The sequence below is a fragment of the Psittacula echo genome, assembly GCF_963264785.1.
Source record: "Psittacula echo genome assembly, chromosome: 6".
Classification (NCBI taxonomy): domain Eukaryota; kingdom Metazoa; phylum Chordata; class Aves; order Psittaciformes; family Psittacidae; genus Psittacula; species Psittacula echo.
Genome location: NC_137743.1, coordinates 42,075,115 through 42,094,507, shown reverse-complemented (window position 1 = coordinate 42,094,507; position 19,393 = coordinate 42,075,115). Strand labels below are relative to the sequence as shown.

The 19,393-nt window shown below is 39.0% G+C and overlaps 1 protein-coding gene across 1 annotated transcript in view; it reads right to left on the bottom strand.

Moving 5' to 3' along the window:
• Positions 1–976: 976 nt before the first annotated feature.
• Positions 977–19,393, bottom strand: part of PKP4 (plakophilin 4) — a 90,432-nt gene continuing 72,015 nt past the window's right edge. The window contains exons 12-22 of the mRNA XM_080621581.1: positions 12,330–12,513; positions 11,301–11,418; positions 10,616–10,807; positions 10,305–10,478; positions 9,331–9,481; positions 7,756–7,951; positions 5,916–6,000; positions 5,692–5,809; positions 3,679–3,810; positions 2,907–2,980; positions 977–2,291 (exon numbers count right to left, since the gene is read on the bottom strand). Coding sequence (XP_080477707.1) covers positions 2,043–2,291; positions 2,907–2,980; positions 3,679–3,810; positions 5,692–5,809; positions 5,916–6,000; positions 7,756–7,951; positions 9,331–9,481; positions 10,305–10,478; positions 10,616–10,807; positions 11,301–11,418; positions 12,330–12,513 — 1,673 coding nt within the window. The 3' untranslated portion in view covers positions 977–2,042. The remainder of the gene's footprint in view (positions 2,292–2,906; positions 2,981–3,678; positions 3,811–5,691; positions 5,810–5,915; positions 6,001–7,755; positions 7,952–9,330; positions 9,482–10,304; positions 10,479–10,615; positions 10,808–11,300; positions 11,419–12,329; positions 12,514–19,393) is intronic.

Below are 19,393 nucleotides of genomic sequence, written 5' to 3'. Positions count from 1 at the left end.
TGTAAAAATACATAAATAAATGAGACAAAACCAAAACTAATATAATGAACCATATATATATATTTTGCAGCATGAAAGATCCAAATTGGGGGTGCTGTCCCAAATTGTGCTGGTTTTGATGAAACTGCCTCAGACGAGAAGCAAAAATCCGTCCATCATGGAGCTGTTTTGTGGAAATGACTACCTCCCTGTTTTTTGGATAGCTATTAGCAGATTCAAAGCAGCAAGCAATAATAGACTATAACCATTTCAGTCTACTGTTTTGTAATCTGAAGCTAGTTTCAATCTTCTTGGAACAATGAAATGCCAAATAAGTGTATTTGTCTTAGAGCTTATGACCTGTAGTATGCTTTAAGGCATACCAGATAATCAGCTTGCACATGACTAGAGGCAGTTAGAACACTACTGACAGACTGGTGTCAAAATTATTGTTATAGGAAAGAAACTCAGAAGTCAACTAAAAGAAAACTATTTTCTACCTTAAAAGGAAAAATAAGCTTTTAGGCAAGGCACCATCTGCACAATACCTTGGCAACACATGCCACACACTGTAGCCTGTGTGGAACTATGTGGAGTATTGGAGTGAAGGCCTAACCCTCTACTTTTACTGTGCTGTTTACCCCTTAATTTCTTTTCCCTTTTACACTCAGTTGGCTGAAGTAGCCCAAGCAATTAAGGAAAAGTGAATTTGCCTTATAATCTACACTTGAAGTAGTTCTGCTTACCTTTTCTCATTTCACTGATGCAATCAGGGCATTTGGAAACACTGAGAACCAAAGAAAAGTGCAATGATGGAGACCAATAATTACAATTTTAGACAGTAGAAAGTTAACAGATTCTGTGTCATGAGGAGAGTATGTGATTTAGTTACTTGAAATAAGCAAAGATTTTTACTGTAAATAAACCAAGGAGAATGTAGTCAAAATGGAGACTAAAATCTCTGTGAAAGCAAGATCATCTTAATTTTCCTGGGGAGAGCAACAGGAAGGGTAGAGAGGAGCGAGGGGAAGGAAACAGGACAGAGTTCTGAAATATCCTGGATTGCCCATATCAGAAGTAAAAATACCAGCCTAAGGAATAGGAGGAGGAAAGTGCGTAATTTAACACTTTGGTCTGCCAGCCTGACAAATTCAGAATATACGAACTGAAGCAAGCTGGAAAAACAGCCCAAATATTTTGATATATTTAACCTGCTTAAAAACATGCAGTCAGACTTCATAGTCATGGTATTTGTTTCTGAATATCACACACAAAAAAAAATCAAAAACAAAACAGGGAACAGCTTTCCATGGATGAGATTTCCATATTTATTGTTATTCCATGTGCATAGAAAATGGCAGTGAAATTTCTTATGAAATAGGCAGGGAATGGGAGAGGTGCAGATATACTGGACTGGACTTTGTGCTTCAAAATGACACTATTCAGCTTTAAAACTTTTTTTTTTTCCTTTTAAAATTTATAACATTCTCTTGGATTTTTTTTTTTTTGTGCATGATGTTTCAAATTCCTTTTAAAATGACGCACTGCATTACAAATGGATGGCACTTTAAACCAACGTGGCATTTCCATATTTACACCACCAGCAGAAATGTACAAGACGTAGTAGCATACAATCGTGACATTTAGTAATAGCAATAAAACAAGGGCAGCCATTTTATTTTTTCTGTACAAACTATCAGAACGAGACTTTTATTCACAAAAAAAAAAAAAAATCATCTTTAATTTGCTCTGACCTACACACTTCCAAATTCATTTTCCTCAATTCTCAAACCTTTCATCACATCGCCCACACCCTCACCAGACTAACAGGAGCTACAAGTAATTATACCTAACATCTAAACAGAGCAAACCCCATCCTTTCCAGTTTTTCTTCCCGACAATTCCTCACTCAAAAAAAAACAAACAAAAAAACAAACAAAAAAACATCTTCCTTGTTCCTTCTTTCATCTTTCACATTTCATAACCAAAACAACAAAAGAGGCCATTCCATTCCTTCTCACGCAAGATGAGGAATACACTATTGTTATTGTTTCTCTTTGATGCTACACCCAGGAGTCAGGTGAGCCTGGGTACTGTTCTGCTCTATAAGAAGATCGTCGAGTGGAGTAAAAGTCTACGTAATTTGTGGTCGATTTCAGTCCATATTGTGTTGTGTAATCTGAAGTAGCAGGAAAGTGAACTCGATCATCAAAATATGGGTCTTCATAGCTGTGTGGGGACTGAAGATACAATCTGTACGCATCATAGTTTTTTCTGTTGGTGTCTTCTTGACTGTAGTACAATTGCGGATGCTGTTGACAGAATGATGGAAAAATAGGCTTTCAAAATAGTACTAGCAGAGAAAATACTCGTTTCTCAAACTTGCACATCATACAGAACCTTTCCCTAAAAAGTTAAGTGCAGCTCAACCAGTGATAACAGTAACATTGGTGTCACCCTCCAATGAGGTACAGGAAATGTACCTCATTTGTAAATTAAACTTAATGCAGGAAAAACCTTTAAGCCTGCCTCCCCTGTCTCCTCCTGCACTTATTGGGAAGCCAGTAACTTTTCCAAAAGTAGCCTTTTTAGAGCATAAGCAGAAAATACAGAACCTGACCATACCTACCAAAAAAGAACCCCAAACCCATCCAAAGTCAAATCAAGTCAGAAAAGTAGTCTCAGATCCCAGTACAAGAGCAGGCTAAAATACAGTACTATAGGACTATAGAAAGACAGAGAGGTCACAGAAGTACATAAGCAAGTGCCAGTAAGAAATGTGTAATAACAAATTCACTTTGCTATAGACACACTCTGTAAAAAGGCACTCTACTATTACAAAGTACGCTCAAACTCCCTGAAGCTCCACTAAACACTGAACACAGTCTTGTTATCTCTGTCACTTCACAATAAAATTTTGGAGTCACCTGTAGTCGTCTGTTTTGTTCTCTTGCTGGTGAGGAATAGGAACTGATGTAAATTGGTGAAGCTTTGCTGGAACCTGTGAGAAAACAGTTTATGGCATAAACTTCAGCCTCTATGCTTTTGTCTGTAAGTTTATTTGCTTCTACATTACCTAGAAGAAATTATGTAGCACCCAATTAAGTCTCCAGATTTTAGTATCTACTAATAATATAATACAGCAACACAATACAGGCAGGTTTTTTCACCTCAGCAGTAGTTAATCTGAAAACAAAGGGGGTTTGTGTTGCTGTTCTCTGTTTTACAGATTAATAGCCTTTAAAACAAAATTTCCTTCTCTATTCACTACCATCTCTGTTGTTTTGCATCAAATAGTAAGGAAAAGATGAAATCTTGGTATAATTTAATAACATAACTATTAAATTACAGTAATACAGAACCATACATTATTGTTTATAATATATATATGTGCATAATAGAACAATTTTCTGTAATAGGATTTTAAATACAAATATAAATTCCAAACACCTCTCACCTCCCACTATATAAACAGATCTTCTTTATTCTGGTAATGTGTGCAATTTTAAAGACAACAGGAGTGACAGAAGAAATTCCTGTGCTGTTCCACAAGCAGTGAATATAATGAGTAAAAATGGAAAACAACATTAAATGGTAACAAACCTGCCAATGCAACTGTCTCTACTATTACTGTATAAACTGCTCATATAAGGAATATTTATGTATTCCAGTTGAAAGTTCACCTAACCAGTATCTTACCAGTATATATGTCTTTATGGGTAATGACATCGCCTTGGTTATTATAATACTGCATAGAAGGTTGCGTTCTCTCATATTCAGAGCGGGGTTCTCTAATTCCTAATAAAGCCGGTGATGAGGATGTGCTGCCAACTGATGTAAAAGAAAAGATTATCAGTGTGTACAGCAAAAAGCTTTCTCATACCTAATCTCCTCTTCATTCTCTCCTTATCCCTTCTTCCTCAAGGATTAACAAATGAGGAAAATGTGGGTAATGGACAAAACGAGTACAGAGTTTTTCCTGGAGGAAGAACCCCAACAACAAAACTATCAACCATGTAGCATGAGATAATATGTTAATAGAGAATCACTGCTCTACAACGCTTACAACTGAAATAAGAGACCTCACCCATTTCAGTTTGCATAAGACTTAAGTTGCATTTAAGACAACACTCCCACTACTGTTTATGATTTTATGTGTTACACTTAAACTGAATCTTTAAGTTCATCTTATCACTTGGGACAGGATAGAAGAATTTACAGTCTGCCTGGCTGAAGGGCTCCATGTATACACTCTTATTACTGTTCTTTGATTAGCACACAGAAGCATATCTTTGGCATCTTGTGCTCCATTTGGCTGACAACCCTCATAAGATTGGCACAATAGATTACTTATTTCATATTCTTACAATGATCAGCTCAGTCTCTACTGTGGTTGTAAAAAGTTTGTTTTGTTTAACCGTCCCTCTTTTACAGACAACTCAAGTTTTTTTGGCTTAGAAAGACTCCACACAGGAGAAAAATACCTAAAAATAATTTCTAGAAATTCGCCTTCAAAATGTTAATCAATTAGCTGTGTCCATTACATCATATCTCACAATTTTGTGTTGTTATGGATAGTTTAATTACATTATCCTGTATGTTCGTGGCTAAAAAAGCTAAGTTTGGGGGTGTCATTAAGGTTCTGATGTGTGTGTTAACGATGGAGTGACTGAAGCTGCTGCCACAGTGCTCTCTGTGGACATGTACTCTACACCAGACTTCCACCTTGCCAGCTTAAACTGGTTCATGCTCAGCAGCAGAAAAGCAGACACTTCCCATTAGAATTTTTTACTAAGTGTTCTCTGAAGTATGACAGCCTCAATACTATGCAAGAGCCGCACATCTTAATTCCTACTGGTAGTTCAAAGAACTGGAGAAACATAGTTGTTCTGCTAACAAATCTTGGGAGAGAAAGCACCAAGATGAGAATCAGACAGTAGGTACTGGTATAACCTTTTGCACTTTGGTAGAATCTGGTTAGTTCCCTGAGCCTAAGCTGTGTTTGCTTCCTTGCTTATTTTGAGAATATATTGTTGGCGCTGGCAGTAGACACAAAGTAATCTGTGTCAAAGCATCTGTGTCAAATAGTATGTGATTTCAAGGTGGTGTTTTGGTGCCAGTATGCACAACTTGGCAACTAGGCGTAAAAGTAAAAACCATCTTTCAGTATCCTATGGTTTGAAAGTGACAAAGACACTTGGTCAGGACATCCTTTTAGATGAAGGGCTGGGAGAAAACCAAATATATAACACAGTAAGATCAGAATAACAAATCCTCTGTAACTGGTGAGGGCAGTCTGCTGTTGTATGGCACTAAACAAAGGCATCAGTCCTGTCTGTTGTACTGCAGTATTGTGCTGTAGTACTGGGCATGAAAGACATGCTTTCCACAAATTGTGAGACTGCAGCTTGAATTGCATTAAGGAATAAGTGGGGAGATTTGCTTCCAGGTGCTTCTTATCCAAACTACACTGCTAATGTCGAGGAGTCCACAAATCCTTTGGAATCCAAAGCCTGCCAACATTAACAGCTCAGGTAACATTAAGAGTACGTGAAGTACTTACGTTTAAATATAGAGGAGAGACAGCATGACCCTCGTGTTTTACACAGAATTAGTAGGAAACTGAGAGGCTATTTGAATTAAAAAAAAAAAAAAAAAGAAAAGGGATAGCAGGTACCCCTTCAGGAAATCTCTCTGCATTTCCTGACTGACCTGACTGTATGACAGGTGACATCTGTTGATTTGCTGTTGATAAGGACGGATGTGATTTGAATCTCTCTCGTTCTAGTGTTGACACTGGTGTAATAAAATGACTTTGATTCCATCCATCCTGTGGAGTGGCAAAAAAAGAGAAGAACCTCAAAATAAACTGCTTTTCATTAAATCAGGAGGTTTTGTAGACCTATTTTCCAGTATAGGCTAATTTTGTAATTTACCTTTTTATAAATGCTCCGGAGATCTCGGTATTGCCATAATGTATTCAGCACCTGGGCAGCTGCCTTGACAACTTTCAGTGACGATCTAAGGAAGTACAGAATATTACATTACTAGAAAGACACTCTTAGTTCCACTTTAAAAAAACAATATTCCTGAGTTACGTAACAGCCTAAGCCTTGATGCTGTGAAGTAAGTCAGGTCACCTCTCTGGGTCTCACTAATGCCTGCCTGCATTACTGCAGTGTGAACACAGCTGTGTCAGCAACACAACACCAACAGTCTAGTGCAGAACCTGGGGAACTGTGACCCTCTCCAGCCTAGAAATTTTCTCTTCAGGTCACCCACGTGAGGAATACAGATACAAGGGGTGAAATAGCTACTGTCACTGTCTGCAAGAATTGGAAATCCTGAAAAGAAACATTATATTTAGTGCATTTCATGAAAACTGAGATGACATACTTTAAATCACTGTACAAAATTCCTAACTGTAGAAAAAGAACAAATAAAAGAGAGCTGGTATTAAAAGTCTCCACACATCCTCATAGTAGGGCTTTCTTCTCAGTTTTGCATTGCTCTAATGAACACTCATTGGTTGAGAAAACACTTTTCCACTTTCAAGAGAGCAAGGTGAGGAAAACTGCTCTAGCTGTTAGTAAAATGAAATCACACTATCTTTTTTAAAAAAACCCAAACAACCCAGCAGTAAGCTGGTAGTGGTACTGAAGCAGTGATTTGACATTAAATGCCACAGCATGACAGCCGTGTTAAACATAAGCCTTTTTCTGTCATTGTGAAGGTTCATCCAGGTAAAGTTTTTGAAATTAAAGACTGAAAAAACTTGCAGTTGATTTGTTAATCAATGAGCAGACACTCTTAATGTGTTCACGATTTTGAATTTGTTTAGTGTACCCTGTTGTCTCATCAATATAAGTGCAGGTACAACTTCACACATTGTCTCCATAGACCAAAGAAGTCCTGTAAAGGATCACTGCATTCACACCTGCAGCTGAAATGAGTCTAGGTCCCTTGGACTTATGAAGTATTATAAATTGTGGATACTCAAAATATAACCCAGTTCCTTTTGAGACAAAAGCTTTGTTAAAAATACGGTATGTTTAAATCACACTGACCAACTTTCCAGTGAAGAGATCTTTACCTCTCCTTTACCATCTGATTAAATACTGGGCACTATCCAGGGCTCACTATATAATCAGCTTTCTTCTGCCCATAGAAAGGAGATCTGTGATACCCTGGTCTATACAAGAGCCCTGCTCACATGCTTTGCATCAGTTGTACTGTGGAGGATTACAGGGCAGCAACGCTGAGCAAGGCCAGGTGGGTCTATGGACTGGCTTAGTGTTGACTCTGCACGGCTCTGGAGCCAGTACATGTTCCTGTCCATTGATGCTCAGCCATCCAGTTTTGACAGGTTTTATCACTACTAAATAAACACAATGCTTGATCCAGCCCAGTGCTGAGCTCAGCTAACAAAACCCCTGCCACAGGGGTTGGCACAACCACACCGAAGGAAGTCTGTAGAGAGCCTGTCTTCTCTATCAGCACTTGGCTTTGCAATCCTACTCCACAATCCCACAGGCTAGGGATTGCCTACTGCTGAGTAGGCCAAGTTTTCCTTGACAACCCGCCAAATGGCCATGCTAGATCTAATCTATAGCTATTGTGATGCATCCAGACAAAGGTGCTAACATAATGCTGACTTGGAAAAGCTATAAATGTTCTATTAATCCTCTAGGTGTTTAAGAGGGGACAGTTTCACTTCCTGCATTCTTAAGCATTTTAAATGGAAATAGTTCATATATAACTTTGTTGCCTACTTGCCTGTCACCTCTTCCTTTCGTTATGTTCACCAGCTTTTCTATTCCTCCAGTATCAGCGAGGGCTTTGGCATTTTCCATGTTTTTACTAGTGACCTCATGCAACGCACAGCAGATTGCTGCGACAGTCTCATCAGACAGTATGCTTGGGCTGTTGCCTCCTGGCAGTCGATTAACCAGATCTCTCATGGCATATTTACCTATAAACACCCATCAACAGAACCAAGGAAAAACATATATTTGGGTACTTAGGATTTGAAATTATAGGACTCTGCATGAAACTGCATCTGAAAGCAGTAAAAAGAAACACAGTATCAAAACCATGGAAACCTGCCAAGAATTCCCATTTTACACAAACTTGAAAGATTAAAGATATATTTTTGATTTTTTTTTTAACTTAAAAATGTGTGAAGTTGAATTTTGCATTAAAACAGGAGCATCTGTAAACAGGATTTATTTGCAGAAAGCAGAATCATGCAAGGAAAAATGTTCTGTTTATTATGACTGAAGGAGTAGTGCGTGTTCCTACGCTTCATTTATGGGAAGGTTAAAGAAATCCTTAAAGTAACTTAGAATTTTTTTCTTATTTGTTCCTCCCAAGAGATCATATTGCAGGTCTTTGAGATTTCAGTTACTGACTGATGCACAGGAACAATCACACTGCAAACAAAGGAAATTAACTAAAGCCAAGGCTTTGGGTTTTTTTGCCCTGTTTAGGCTGTGCTGTTGATTGAACGTTAATTGATTTTATTGAAGACATGTATTTATACATAACAATGAATAATGAATAAGCTTTACATAAAACCATTAGCTGTCTATTTGCATAATGTGCCTGAGGGGAAGAAAATATCCAAAAATGAATTCTGCAAACAAGAGGAACAACTTTTCAAACACACTGGAAAATAATCCCCAGTAATGCTGCATACACAAATGCTGTCACTGCCAGTCTTTTAGGAAGCTCATCAACATGTCTTCATGTACCAGTTTATGCTGTTATTTGGTGGAGTCCCCCAATCTCTTACTTTCTTCTGAGTTCAGACCATGTAAACCCATTATTCCTGTCCCTACCAACAGCAGTAAAGTTGCATAAAACAGATTACTAGATGGGGTATAATATATAACTTCGTGTCTCAAAATATTTTATACAAAAATTGGTTTCAGAGTATCTGGAAAGCCAACAATTCTTCCAGAGTTCAGGCTCTGACAGAGAGAGGGAACAGGTGGAGGTGCATTTCTGAACTGAAAGTTCTGCCAGGAAAGGAAAACAGCAGAGTAGAGTGGTTTTTCCCATTGTACTTTGTCCTGCCTGTTTCCTGTCCAGTTTAGTTTAGCTGGGTAACTTCCATCTGTTGTAAACAGATTGCTGTGCAAGATGGTTACAGGCAAGCTAAAATGTCAATACCACTCTGAGAAGCTACTGCTGTCATAAATATCAATCTCTATGACACAGCTGACATGATACAGTAAACCCAAGTATGCAGTTTCTCCTGGTAGAATCTCATGATCCTAATAGTTTTCCTGTGCAATGTCTGATATACTGGTAATTTCAGTGCTTTCTTCAATGCCGTTCTGCACTTACCAATAAGCTCTTTATTACGAACATCTAGCGCCATATTCCTTAAGGCAGTTGCCACAGATGAAACAACTCGATCATTATCCATTCTCAGCAGCTCCACAAGGATTGGCAGTCCTTTTTCTTTCCTCACAGCAGCTCGAATGTATGCTGCAAACTACAATAAAACTCCAGTTACTCACAAATCTACTACAATGTTCTGATTGAAATGATCTCTTATTATATTGTAATTTTTAAAAGTATGTTAGGGGATATTTTCCAAAGATAAGTGTTAAATGCATGTCTTATTATAAAGGGTTGGCTCTTTTTTCCACTCATTCCTCTTACAAAGTAACATTTAAAAGAATTAGTCTAACAGACAAACTGTTGAAAAGGGAACAGAGTTGTGGGTTTTTTTGTTTTGTTTGTGTTTTTGAGGACCAATTTTACAATGGTCATAAAATTAAAAATTTGAGCTGTTTTTCTACAAGTAAAGAAAGCAATTATTTTTATTTTTTTTCATCTGTCAATGACAAATACATAACATTATTAAAGAGGTGCTTTTGTAACATATTCTATGCAAGGGCCACAAGGAAGAAAATATGGAAATAGATAATACAAATAATAAAGCAAACACAAACCATTTATTTATGCTGGCCTTTTTTTAACAGTATCTTCCCACCAGAATTCACAGCTAGAAGATGCTAGAAGTTTATTTTGACCCAATATGCACTGGAAGAAAGCTTTGTCTCTTCACTGAAAATAAATGGTACCAATTTCAAGGCCAGTTTCTATACTGCTCTTCACATCTACCATCCCTGTCATTGCTTTTCACTGGGGAAACAACAGTATTGTAGCAACAGGCACTGCTGATACACGCTAGGGAGAAATGCTCAGATGTGTACTAGAAAATGACATGTTCCTTCCAAACACATTTCAGAATCTTACTAAAAAATCCAGCTAAAATAAAACGATAGGAGGAAGAGTAGGAATTAACGTACCTTCCAGTTGCCTGCAGAAAGATTCTGGAGAGATCCTGCAGAGCCCTCTAGAGTAGCAGGGTTGGAGCTTTCTGCCAGAAGTGTTAGGTATGGCTTCACAACTGATGGGTGCCAGAGCATTTCCACTCCTTTAGGAGACTTGGAAAATCCAGGTATAGGGCCAACTCCATCCCACTGAGAACAGAACATGGATTTGTAACTAGGTGAAACCTCTGCATTTTCATTCAACATAGAACAGTTACTCTTGAAGCTGTGTACTCCCCCATCATTAGTCAAACTACAGTTGATATATTTGTAGGAAAACAGCAAACCTGATCCTCCTGTGAAGTTTTTTTTTTCTTCTTCTTTTTTTTCCCCCAGCAGCTGGGCTCTGCATCTTTGCTAGGTGATTCTTTTCCTAACAAGTCATCCAGTTCATTGATTCCTAGCAGACGTGCCTGAGGTACTTCCAGTTCCAAACGGTAAGAAAGGTTTCTCAAGGTACACACACAATTTTCCACTGTCTGAAGCCAAATGAGAAATGGGTCGTGTCATGAGTTATTTACTTACATAGTGGTAAAGCAAACCAAAGAAATTAAGTAGAGGTGAAAAGGGATTTGGAGCACAAGCATTAAATTCCTGTTCTGGGTCTTGGGCATTGCATTGTCTGTTTCTCTGGGAAAACTGCCATCTCTCTCCTGATATTCTCAAATATGAGAATATTTATAGCAGTTCTCTACTATAGTGGCTTATTTTTTAGTATTCCAAAAATGAAAAGCACAAGAGCTTATTATTTTATGAAAGAATGACTTCTTCAACACTGATGAAACTGAAAAGCATAGAACAAGTTACACTGTTGTGCAGCAGAATTTGATTGTGCATCAGAAAACTGGGAGAGAAAACCAGCTGAGCTAAGCACATCACAGTGCTCAGTTACACTACACAACCCTCAAAATATCCTGTCCAACACAGGATTAGTTTAGCACTAAAAATTGCTTAGATGAAACATGCACACACCTTGCTGTCATAATCTGACGTGTTCACACATGTGTGGATCACGTATAGCAGTGAATCAACCAGCCCTTCACAAGACCTCATCTGCTTCCGGGCTTCTTCACCTGCCGAGCTGAGATTCCTGAAGGGTTGAAGTGATAAAGGACCATAGCGTGTTCACAGATAGACATACACACAAATCATCTTATTAGACAGTTTGCAGAAGGTTTTGATACTGCTAATTGATATCTGAAGTTAAAATCAAACACAGCATTTTGTGCAGGAACCCACCCCCAATTCCTATAAAAGATAAATATGATTCAAACCCACAATTTCAAGGTAGCATTGACTCGCTGACAAAATCAGCCTTAAGTAGAACCCCTCTCCCATAGACTTGTCCATTCCAAAAGCCCTCTGGTTGTAGAAGCCTGTATCTATGGTTTCTATCTGCTGCAGAATGGATTGCTGAGCTTGTCTGTGTCCAAAATACCCTTTGTTGCCTTTTTTGCAAACTGAATTCCCAAAAATTCTCTTTTCAGATATTTCAGTTTTGCCTTCTGTTATTCTGAATGCTTTTTTTTTTTTTCTTTCTTACTGCTGTTTGAGAAATCTACAAAGGGAATGGTCAAACACTCTACCAATTTGCATGCATATGCAAGCATAGTTATTTAAATGTATAAAATGATTAAGAATCACCAAATGCACATTTTTTCCCTAAATAATATTCATAAGCTCTATACACAAAATTTCAGTAAGTAATAGTGGTAAAGTGCAATGTTCATAATTAAAAAAAACCAACCAAACAAAAAAACCCCAACCAAAATGTAACCAACCACTAGCCGTTACAGTTAGCATCTCTTAATTACTAACTTTGTACTTTTCATACTTTTATAATATGGAAAAAACCACCCCCAAACCTAAAGCAAAAACTGCCTAAACAATAAAAGTATATGTACTTTATAGAATTCAACAACTCTTATTTTAAAAAATCACAAAAAGGACCGCTGGACAACATTACTCTGTAAAAGGCAGTCTGGTGGAACAGCAAGTTACCTCAGGCATCCAGTAGTGTTGCGCAGAACTAGGGAAGTCTGAAATTTAATTTTATGGTCATCATCAAAGGAAGAGCTGTTCCATCCAGAATGAGGCACTATCACAGTGTTCGTTAGTGTTGACAGAGCATCCCTAATGATTGTCATCTTTACTGCATCACATGAAGACAAGTTCCAGAGAACCCCTTAAGAGAAGATTTCCACAGCAGTAATGTCAGAAAGGATGTGGCAAACAAACAAAGCAACAGCAACAGCTTAAAAGACACAACTTTAAACAGAAGAAAGATAATTTACCCATGCAAGACTAAAGGAAATACAATTAGTCTGCAATGCATCTAATATTATTCTAACGTTATTGGTCATTAAGTGGTCAGCAAAACTGCCATTAAAAGATTCACTTTATAGACTGAAATAAGTATTTATAAACTTCAGAATAACCCTAATAGATCAGCAGCTAGGTCTCCCATAGTACTGAGAAGGAAACATACTTATCTATCAGTAGATACTCTTTTCTTAAGAAAAACTCCTGAGCCAAAGCACACAGTGGCTGACAGGAGATGCTCCCTTTCACAAGGTACAGCTTCTTCTGCTACCTGACAGGAGAGGGACATCCCCACTGTGCTCCAAGAGCCCAGAGGAATATTCTCTACACACACACAACTCATCTCATTTGCAAAACATCTTTCATCTTCTGAAACACATATACCTTGAGCTCACTTTATCTCTCCAATGCTCATACCTATCTTAGATATCTCAAGATGAATCCCATAATGACTCCTTGTAAGGGGAAGAAAAATCTGCCCTTTTTTTGCAGTATGCCAGGCAACATGCCAGAGCAGCACCAGCTGGCATAAACATGCCATAGCAAACACATCACAGGTCACTAATGGATTTGCCAGATTAATTCAGCACAAAACTTCATTTAAAACAAAAAATGAAAGTCATGTAGTCACTTACTACTGAGTTCTATTGATGTCTGTCATCTATATGTGTATTTGTGGGTGTGCAGCATAGTCACTGTGGCAGGAGTCGCATGGGGTGCCAGAGACACTGCTTCCTGAGTATGCCTGGCAGGAGTGGCACCCTGCACCACCATCTCGTTCCTCTCCCAGAGAGAATTCCAGTGTAGGAGAGGTATGAATATTTACATGAACAGAAAAATACCTCTGAAGAGAGCAGCTGCTGGTAACCTTCCTGTAACTGGTCATATGGATGTTACAACTGGGGACCACCAGCAGTATGCTCCTGACCTAGAGAAGCTTGTCAAGGAGGTCACAACTGAACTACCACTGCTCTGGTAAGAGGAACGGGTCACACTTTATACTCAGGCCCTTCAGTGGAAGGGCAGCTACATCTCAATAATAAAACCACTCCTTACAGATGCCACTGAAACTGCATGCCCCCTGCGAGCGTCTAACTTGATCCCCAGTGGTACTTTCATTTGTTGCCTCATTAGTTCTAGCAGTCGGCAGTCTGAGACAAGAAGACATTTATCACAAGAGATAAGGCATTTTCTGAACTCTTCATCTTACTGAAAAAAAGGCATGAACATGCCCTCCAAAGGGTGAGTCTTCAAAAACCCTGTAGGAAAGAGGTTCGGGAGAGGGAAGAAACAATAATTATCCTGATTTATGTTAAACTTAAGAGCTTAAAGTTATAAGCTAGTATTTAAAAAGGAACATGGAAGAGGTTTGACAATATTCCTGAGAGAGAGATTGCTTACCCTGGAAATCTCTAAAGAAGAGAAGGAGTTAACAGCTAAAAGAAAGGTCCTAAGAATTCAAGAAGCAAGAAGAAACCAAATGTATGGACATAATGGCTGAAAGATCATCCATGAGGCAAACATGAAGCCTTGTGAAAGAAATTCTGAAAAAGTGACAAAGAAGGTAGGTTGGCAGATGAGTGGCAGCCATGAAAGAGTTTTCAGTAAAGGTCCCAAGTGTGTGACATGGCATGATTCTAGATCAGGCAGAACCTGGAAAGACAAGAGTCCATACAGGAAGAATAGAAAATGAAAAATGGAGAATGAGAGTGTATGGGTTTGGTTTGCTTTTTCCCCCCCTCCCAGTGATAAACACGAAGAGAACGGCCTGCACCAGTATGACTGCTTTCTCATGTCATATGCCTAGAATAGCAGATACTGAACTGCAGAGCTGAACATACCAGAGCTCATATGAAAATCTGACAGAAACTTACTTCCTGGAAACTACAGCCAGAAGTCTATAGAGTCCTTCACGTTCACCTATTAGCCAAATGAAACTTCTATTGATCTTTTACCCCCAGGTAGAAAGCTGTAGTTCCCTACCCTGCAAGGTCTTCTAACATGACTTTCAGTATGAGATCTGGCATAAGTTATCAGCAGAAGTGTATATGCAAGTGATATGCTAAATGCAGCATTTAGTCATCTTTTTCATCATGAAACACAGCTTAGAGTTCTCTGAATTCTCTCCAGGTATTCATCTTACACTAATATTCTAGTCACATACAATAATCTACTAACTGTAAAGTAGTCCAGCTGCATACACTCAGCAAAACCCATTAAACAGCAGTTCCACAATAGCCCAATATAATTGCCACTGCAGACTACACAGTTTTCAATTTGACCCAAACTTGAACGTTTAGTTTCCTCAGAAATAAATCAGGAGGACAAGACAGTAAATGCTACAGAAGTTAACAAACTGGAAGTTTATACAACAGCTAAAGTTTTTAATACAGCCGTGCAACAATAAGGAAAATATTTGCATGAAACATCCATTTTCTCTTCAGTAAAACAATGAAGGGGGGGCCCATGGGGAGATACATGCATGAGATTTATTGCTGTTTTGATTTCTAGTTATGACAGAGGCAGCCTAAGTACTTAATGTGTCACACAGCGCTTCCTGGTGATTCTCCCCTGTGCTAACTTAACACACACAGCTAACTCTAATGTCTGGATGAGGACTGTGGTTGCAAACTTGCCTTCCTTGAATAACGGAACCTTCTTCAGTGACTTACCTACCCAGGAGACAGACTTCTTGGCAATTAGGGAAAGACTGTACAATGAATTCCCACAAGAGGCAAAACACCCTCACAAACCTTTCTGCTGCCTTTTCTAAATCCAAGGCACATTTGTCTGTGGTTGCTTAAGTGGATAGCAGGATGAGCCCAAGCTTTGAGATGGAACTGTTCTGATCATTCCCTTACACTGACCTCCCCAAATTTGGCTAAAAATCTTAAAAAAAAGTGTTATTTATGATTTTCAACTCCAGCCCCTGTACAGCAAGACTTCCAGTAATGAAAAATAATTGATCACAAACCGGGAAATAGAAAAAAAATCAAAAAAGTATTCTTTAAAATTGCTGTGGAGGGTTTCTTCTGAAAAGTTTGGAGAGATTCTCAAAAGTTGTTTATGGCTTCACCAAACTTTGTACCTCATTACATTTACACACTCCAAATAAGCTTAAGCTTACTTATTCTTTAACAGTTTTGATTATATAAAGCAAGCTATTTCAAATACACATCCAATTTCACACCATCAATTTCCTGAGTGACTGTATGCCCTCTCTGAAGAAGGGTACTTCATGGGTAGCTAACAGGGAGAAATCCAAATGCTTCACTGGCCTATAGCTTTACATTTTGAAACCGTATTTAGAATCATAGAATAGTTAGGGTTGGAAAGGACCTTAAGATCATCAAGTTCCAACCCCCCTGCCATGGGCAGGGACACCTCACACTAAACCATGACACCCAAGGCTCTGCCGACCTGGCCTTGAACACCGCCAGGGATGAAGCATTCATAGCTTCCCTGGGCAACCCATTCCAGTGCCTTACTACCCTTATAGTAAAGAACTTCCTCCTTATATCCAATCTAAACTTCCCCTGTTTAAGTTTTAACCCATTACCCGTTGTCCTACCACTACAGTCCCTAATGAAGAGTCCCTCCCCAGCATCCTTATAGGCCCCCCTCAGATACTGAAGATGTTTCATGCAATCTGTGATGCTAACTAGAAATTAGATCTCACCTAAACCTCCTCCCCACCCCCAAGCATTTGTTGTTAAAGCAAGTTATGCAAGAGAAAATCTATTTTAAGTCTCAGACTACTATGAATTACCCAACACCTACAGGAAAACAGCATGCTCAATTCAGTGATCTAGCTCTAAAAATATTACTGTATGCTTATTCAGACCATGGTAAAGCTCTCAGCCTTGCTAAGTATGACTGCCTCTAAATATTTACTGGCTGACCAAAGCTGGAGGGGCTGGGTGCTGCCTGAAATGCTGAGGCAGCAGAGAGTGACACACTCCATAGCTGAGTGTTGCAGGACCGATGCTGGTGCCCACAGCAGCACCTGCCAGACCCGTAAGGGACATGGCCTGCCCCACTATGCCTTCAGAGGAACACTGCAGCTCAGATGCTTCCTAAGAAATTGGGAGAGAATAGCCAGCAGCATCTTCCTGTCATACACGGGCCCAATGGCAAAGGCCAAAAACACCAGCTAAAGACCTCCCTGAACTTGATCTCTCCAAGAAGCCTCCCCAAATATTAACTCATTCATGAGGATTAACCTGGGAGCGTTTGAAGAGCACATCATTAGAGTTCCACCAAGTAACTATGTCAAAATTTGCCCAGAAGCTCAACTCTCAAGGAGGCAGCTTCATTAAATGATTTATTTATTGCCCCTGTGTTCATTGTGTGAGGCAGAAGTTCTCACCAGAACACTCTCACTCTGTTTCTTAATTTGGGAAGCGTCTTCAGTTACTTATTTTGCAAACTAGAATCACACAGCCCTTTTGTTGTCACATTAAAAATGAGAGTACAATCTGATTATTTGTAGAGTGCTTATTTTAAGAGAATCTGGACCAAATTTAGTGCTTATTAGCAATCAGCCCTGACTGTAAAGGCAGTTATAATTTGGGAAGTTTCCATGCAAAGATAAGGAAAATGGTGGTAGGAGCTGGTACAAGCTGTATTAAAGTAAGGTCTATGAGGCTTCTGAGGTTGCAGTATCATTTTGCATGTGATTTATATAACAGTGCCTTTTTACTCCTCATTGTAGTGGAGGCACACTAAACCCAAGCATTTAAGTGTTACAGAATCATCTGCCGAAGTCCAAAGAGACAGTGTGAAACCTTAGGTAGAATTTCCGAAGAAGTATTTTTTCATGGCTATTTGCTGCATCTTCCATCATTTCCAGAATTCAACACTCAAACAACTCTGTATAGCATGAGGAGTGCTAAGCCCATTTACCTATGTAAGCAGATCTCTATTGTCCCTAGCACCACTGAGTTTGGAATGAGAGGAACTTCTGTTCACTCCTCACAGTACACTTTGGGTTGTGTATAATTCAACTGATCGCTTCAGCTGGCCTCATGTTTCCTGCATAGTCTGTCAATGTACTACAAAACACAGCAGAAAAAATGACAAACCACTATTGGCACTTGACATTGCCTAGGGAAGAGGAAAACCAGAGGAGAGCAGGCTGAAGTTCAGAAGAGTCAGCATTACCAAGCATGGATAATTCTTAATGAAGGAGGGAAATCAGCAGGAACAGTGCCAGGGGACAAAAATAATCAGTAAGCTTTGCAGGAGTTGAAGGTGCCATGTGAAACTGCTTCTGTCGTTCTAATCCAAGTGGGTCTCTCTGTTTTCTTCTTTTTGATCAGGGATTCCCTGCCCTGTCTTTGCCTGAAATTCTGCCCCTCTCAGCTCTCCGAGATGACCACGCTAAAACAACATTTCTGTGAGCACTGTCCAAAATGATCCCTCACAGAAAACTGAAGTAAGTAGCATGATAGAGCTGAGCCTCAGCTCCATACAAATTTGCAGTTGCCATTGTTGACAAAACTGCTTTGATATTAGCAATGGCTGCACATTTTTGTCATAATTCATTTTAGACAAGACAATTTACCCTGATGTTTGCATTTAAAGGGACAGGGAACAAGAATCCTTAGCAAACACAAATGCCCATCTCCAAAGTTTTAGCCAGGCACTTTAACTGATCTTAGTTAACCTAAGAAAAATAATGAAAACAACGTTTCAGGAACAGGTCTGTCCTGCCAAAACCAAAGAGACTTTACAGGTCATATTTAGTATTACCTGGTACAGAAAAAAACCCATGTCTAGCTCTTGAATGAAATATTCTAGTGTAAATATTAAAAAATAATGAAACCCCTAATTTAACCGTACATAAAATACTTCTAGGACATTGAGATGTACACACGTGACACAATGAAACACATGCGCTCTATCAAGTGATTTAAACTGCTCTGATGAGACAGAATCTTTTTTCCTCTACAGGCTGAATGGGAGAGAAAAAAACCCTATGACATTCAAGACCACGTGGGAAAATGAAAACAGAATAAAAATTATGAAAACAGAGTAACAGGCCAGGCAGAGGTATAATTTAAGGTTAGCGATGTACACCTTCTATAAGATTGGATCCCAACAAAGTCAATATAAAACTCCTAATAGCTTTAATAAAAGAATCTTTAAGGGAAGTATATAGGTTTATGCACTAGAAATTAAAATTAGCAAAAATTCAGGGACTTTAACTTGGAGTACCAACAGAGCTAACTTAAAGGATTCATCTGACTAAGCAGAAGTCAGTCACTGTACTCTGGAGAGTTGTGGGGGCTCAGCTATTCGTGGTACCCTGGCACTACCAGTGGCAAAGAACCTTGTTTCTCCTCTGCATCCAGTCACGGTTTTTTTCATGCTTCATATTGGTTTTGAATCTTGACATTTTAGGTTTTTAAGACCCTGGACAAGTTTACTGCAGTGAATTGCGCTGCCACTGCTTACAGCAGGTAGGTGTTAACGCAATGGGAAACAGGTTTATTAAGAGCTCTTCAGCAGCTGCACCAACTTGGAGGCACACTGCTGACCATGGACGATTGCACGCTACCACTGCAGATTTTACACAGGTGATTGCAGAGCACTTTGGGTTGTCTATGTAGTAGAATTGATGTAAATAATATAGTAACATGAAAGTTCTGAAAGGAAACTGTACCCATTTTACAGAGCGCTTAGTCTTCAAAATTGTGTGGGATTTGCAGCTGCTTCTGTACCTTCGCCAAACATAAGTC